This window comes from Penaeus vannamei, chromosome 4 (genome assembly GCF_042767895.1).
Source record: "Penaeus vannamei isolate JL-2024 chromosome 4, ASM4276789v1, whole genome shotgun sequence".
NCBI lineage: Eukaryota > Metazoa > Arthropoda > Malacostraca > Decapoda > Penaeidae > Penaeus > Penaeus vannamei.
In genome coordinates, this window is record NC_091552.1 from 43,763,271 (window position 1) to 43,768,270 (window position 5,000).

Here is a 5,000-nt window from a genome sequence, read left to right on the forward strand (position 1 = left end):
GGCAGTGCTGGTGGCCCAAGAGGCATGCCCACGAGAGCGCCTTCGTCCGCTTGTACTGGTCCAGCAGAGGGTCGTCGGGACTGTCCTCGAAGCCCACGGACTCGTACAGCGGCACCAGGATATCCAGCAGGTAGCTCTGAGGGAGGGGCGGGGCTGAGTTGATAGTTTGGCCATTCATAAGCATCGTTAAAGGTATCGTAGCCTGGTTCTACAAAAGGGTTGTTGGGTTTCCTTTACCAAGGACTTATCAGAGCTGTACCATTCTCCTTTGAAGATTCTGGGCAAAAGATGAAGCTAAAGGCTATTCGCCCCGTAGCACTAAAATCTCATTTACATTGAACCACTGCACTTATAGCCCTGCACCACGGAAGGCATTCCTATAAAAAAAAGCCAATACTGCCGCCAACTTACCCTGAGAGAGCCATAGCCACCTGCCCGCACGAACATGCTCCTCAGGTAGCCAAGGTTGTTGATGGCAGCAGCCAAGGGCACATACTCCGTCTCCTTCGACAAGTAAGTATACACGCTTAGAGCGGTTTCGTACGTAATCTGACCTGAAAGGAGGAGCAATTTGTAATATAATGTATCAGCAATACACATGCATGCCTTATTTGTTGCTAGGTCCATACATGCGACGGATTTTCCTACAGAAGGAAATACAAATAATCTTAAAGTATTATATCTAATATTATTAGCATCAATTATGATAAATTGTGCAGACTTACCAGCTTTGGCAAGATTCATGGCGTCGTCGATGATCTGCGCTCTGTTGATGGTGCTGATGACCTCGTGGTCGTTCCTCAATTGCTGGATGAGGAGGCCCCAGTTGTGGTCGTCGTAGTTGACCCTGTAGTAGCCCGTCTCCTGCAGGTTGAAGATGACCCACTGGTCCCTCGGGGGAAGGGACGAGAGGCTGATCTGTGCCTCGGAGTCCTTCATCCACACCATGGCCTGAGTCTGGTTGAAGTTGGCCTCGCTCTGGGTCGTGTACGTCAGGGGAACCCACCACTTGTAGTCGTGGGTGTCGCTGGAGTTTTCGCTTCTCACCAAGAGAAAACGTTCCTGAAATAAGGTTTATACAGAAGATGGAAATTCAATTCTCGGTAGCATGTATCACAAGGGTTATATACATTCAACTAAAACTGAAAAAGCATCTCCAAGAAATATCGTAAGAACAGAAACTATGACCGAGACTATAACCTCACCTGCGATACAACTGCCGAGGTGCCGTCGGGGCCCCGCGTCACCTTCACGACGGGGTAGCCCATCTGCAGCGTCCACGTGTCCATGATCATCTTCACCGTCAGACCTCGAGGCAGCGTTCCGTCCTGGTGCGCGACGGCGGTCAGGTATTCCCACAAGTCGTCCTGTTCCGCCGTGCTGTACTTACTGCAAGGAATGAGCACGCGCGTGAACAACACTAAAACCTGGCTTCCAAAAAACTTAATTTCTCTCTTTTTTCTTTTTTTGTGTGTATTTTTGGTTTATTCTATTCAAGGAATACTCACAAAGCATCGAGATAGTTCCTTAGGCCTCTTCTGAAGGTGACCTCAGTGAGGAAGTGGTTCATCATGCGGATTATAGATGCACCTGCAATTAAGATGTATATATATATATATATATATATATATATATATATATATATATATATATATATATATATATATATATATATTTCTTCACAAGCCAATCGGATAAATGCTGACTACAGAATACGTAGATTCATTTGCGATGTCTGTATAATTATGCAAATACAACGACACTGCCTTTGCATTGCCGTAAATATAACCCGCCCACCTTTGCCGTAAGAAATCCTGTCGAATATTTGTCCAATTTCGTCCGGATGCCCGACGGGGATGCTGATCGGGTGCGAGGACTCGAGGCAGTCCAGCCCGAAGACCTCCTGCACCTCCCGCAGCACGAACTGCTCCATCACCTGCCATTTGGGCTCGACCTGGAAAGGCGGGAAGCTCTTTAGCGCTTTGTGGATCGGGGGCGCCCTTGCGTCTATGGGCGGGGAGCCACGCTGGCGGGTTGGGAAATCACTCTTACGTAACAAGCAAGAAAATCATCTAAGGATGCAAAAAAAAATCATAAGTATGCAATAGAAATACACATACATACATATATACATACAAATATATGTGTGTGTGTGTGTGTGTGTGCGCGTGAGTGTTTGTGTGTGTGTGAATTTTAGATTCTACTCTAGAGCAATGCAGGTTATGGATATGACTACACTTACATGGTTGATGCCTATGTACTCGACGTAGGAAGCGAAGCCCTCATTGAGCCAGAGGTCAGTCCACCAGCTCGGCGTGACGATGTTGCCAAACCACTGATGCGCCAACTCGTGCGCCACAACGGCCACCACATACTGCTTGTTGGAAGCCGCTGACACCACGGGGTCGTAAAGCATCGCCGTTTCTCTGTTGTGCGCATAAAATGATGATAAAAAGTGTGTTGCAGTAGTTGTGAGTTCTTTTGGTTTTGTATGTTTTTGTTGTTGTTGTTTTACTTTTTAGTTTTTTTTTACTTTATCCTTTTTTTTTTTTTTTTTTTGTAAATAGTCTTGATTTTTTTCTCGTTTTTATTTTGTTGTAATTAGTCTTGATTTTTTCTCGTTTTTCCCATCGTCTTCCACTTCTCCCAATAACCACAACATATAAATACAATAACAATAAGAAGACAAATCAAAGAGAAACCCATCAACCACAACCGCAGCAGGCATTCCCACCTATAGGTAATGAGGCCCCAGTTCTCCATCGCTCCCGCCGAGAAGTCCGGGATGGCGATCATGTCCTGTTTGGGCAGCGGGTAGGGCATGCTGAAGTACTTTTCGAAGTGGTTCAGGATCATGGGACCCACCTGGCCCGCGTACTCGGCCTGCTGGATCGCCGACTCTCTCGCCCACACTGTCGGGAGAGGAGGGCTCAATGCGTGGGTTGGGAGGAAGGGCGTGGTGTTGTTTTGGTGTGTGTGCGTTTTTGCTTGTGCTTGAGTGTGTTTGTGTTTGAGTGTGTGTTTGTGTGCGTGTGTGTGTGTGACGTGTGCGTTTGCGTTTGAGTGTGTGTCTGTGTGTGCTTGTGTGTGTGTGTCTGTGTGTGTGCATGTGTCTGTGTGTATATGTGTGTGTGTGTTCGTATGTGTGTGTGTGATCTTTTCTGACAATCACTGATGAAAACCATAAGAAACGCAGAACTTCCTCCAGACTTACCTCGGAAGAAGGTGTTCTCATTAGCTCGAGACTTTAGGTTGGCAAAGTCGGACACCACGAAAGCAACCAGGTAAGTAGACATTGGAACACTTCTATGGTAATGGTCCCATACCCATCCCTCCTGGTTTTGACTGAGGAAAGAAAGAAATGTTACAGTCTAAATGCCAAAGAAATATTCATCTAGGAGAAAGATTACCAAGATTATCCCAGGTCTAAGTCTGCTTACACTGGCAGAGTCTCCTTGATCGGCATATTCGAGATGGACGACATATTCTCCTCCCTGGCCAAGGAGACCTCGAACGTCGCCTTCATCTCGGGCTCGTCGAAGCAGGGGAAGGCCCGGCGCGCGTCCGTGGCCTGGAACTGGGTCACGGCCAGCATCCTGTCGAGGGGGGTGAGTGAAAAGACTGAGGAATGTGTCTCGTACGTATTTTCCGTGCCTCGAAGATAAGGAATTGATTCTAAGGATTTTCATAATGTCTCGACTTGAGAGTAACTTACTTATCGCTTCCATCTTCGTCCTTATACGTGGACCTGTAGAATCCGCGGAGCTGGTCGTTGAGGTAACCCAGGAACTCCATGGACAGCACGTACTTCTTGTTCTTCTCTAGTTGCTGATCCAGCTGCGCGATGTAGAACTGGCGGTCGTGGTCGTACTGGTGCCTCTTTATCCTTATGCTGGGACCCGAGTCTCCCGAAGCCGCCACCTAGGACGGGGTTGAAGTTGGTTTATTTTATCTAATGTATCGAATGTATATATATATATATATATATATATATATATATATATATATATATATATACATTTTCTATTTTTTCGTCGTGTGTGTTCTGTCTTTATCCCACCACAGGACATTTCTGTTTTTTTAAAATAAGAAACACTCACAGTAACAGTATCATTATGGGTGATGATGTCAGCGATGTGCAATGTGATGTTGGACGTTGGTTCCAAGACTTCCATTTCAACCTCCATGTAGCCCAGGATGCTGAAGTTCCCGTTGATGAAGGGCTGAAGTTTGATCAGGTAGTGAAGCGGCCTCAGCGCCGTCGGCAGTCGCACGTCCAGGGCCTCTGCGGTGGGGGCTGCTGTGGCGGAGGTCGTCGGGGGCTGGACTGTGGGTCTGAGGGCCTCCGTGGTCGTTGACGTGGCGGAGGGCCTTCTCGTCGGCGGCGGCAGGGACTTGTGCAGCGGGACCTGGACGTCGGCCCGAAGGGAGAAACCCGCTTACTCATGTCGCCTTGATCGTTCATCATCCGATAATGAAATATCAACATATCAATTTCAAATAAACGTAAAAAACATTAAAAACACAAGACCAACCCCTAACCCCCCATTCCTCCCGACAAGACCTTCGCCACTCCCCTCCAAAAAAAAAAAAAAAAAAAAAAGGCTCCCCCACTGACCACAGGCTTCTGCAGAATCAACGACTCCCGCTGCGAGTCCCGGATGTGCGGCGCGTAGTAGTAGACGAGGAGGCCCGTGGCGACCATCCCGCTCAGGAAGAAGACGCCGAGCAGGGCCGCCACGCAGCGACTCACGTAGCAGCCCTTCTTCTTCCCGAAGGAGATCACGTGGTCCGGGTGGCTCGTTTCCATGGCGAGGACTTCTCTGCTCGAGCCGCTCATCAGATTGGTCGGAGGCTCGTCTGCAAGGGAGGGAAGGGGCGTGGTTTACTCTTTCGGTTCGTTTGTTGAAGAAAAAAAAGTTAATAAAATAAAATAAAAAATACATTTTATATATTTAGCATTAAAACATGGGGGCGTGGTTTACGCTTTTGGTTCGTTG

The 5,000-nt window shown here is 47.6% G+C and overlaps 1 protein-coding gene across 3 annotated transcripts in view; it reads right to left on the minus strand.

Annotated features, from left to right (window-relative positions):
* Nucleotides 1-5,000, minus strand: part of LOC113811397 (aminopeptidase N) — an 82,746-nt gene that overhangs the window by 5,452 nt on the left and 72,294 nt on the right. For all 3 annotated transcript variants that reach the window (XM_070121084.1, XM_070121086.1, XM_070121085.1), the window contains 13 exons: nucleotides 4,619-4,860; nucleotides 4,101-4,409; nucleotides 3,716-3,921; nucleotides 3,441-3,596; nucleotides 3,215-3,345; nucleotides 2,735-2,912; nucleotides 2,243-2,426; nucleotides 1,798-1,954; nucleotides 1,509-1,590; nucleotides 1,206-1,389; nucleotides 726-1,062; nucleotides 412-554; nucleotides 1-136 (listed from right to left, as the gene is read on the minus strand). The exon at nucleotides 1-136 is cut by the window's left edge and continues 55 nt beyond it. In XM_070121084.1, the coding sequence (XP_069977185.1) occupies nucleotides 1-136; nucleotides 412-554; nucleotides 726-1,062; nucleotides 1,206-1,389; nucleotides 1,509-1,590; nucleotides 1,798-1,954; nucleotides 2,243-2,426; nucleotides 2,735-2,912; nucleotides 3,215-3,345; nucleotides 3,441-3,596; nucleotides 3,716-3,921; nucleotides 4,101-4,409; nucleotides 4,619-4,860 (2,445 nt within the window). The remainder of the gene's footprint in view (nucleotides 137-411; nucleotides 555-725; nucleotides 1,063-1,205; nucleotides 1,390-1,508; nucleotides 1,591-1,797; nucleotides 1,955-2,242; nucleotides 2,427-2,734; nucleotides 2,913-3,214; nucleotides 3,346-3,440; nucleotides 3,597-3,715; nucleotides 3,922-4,100; nucleotides 4,410-4,618; nucleotides 4,861-5,000) is intronic.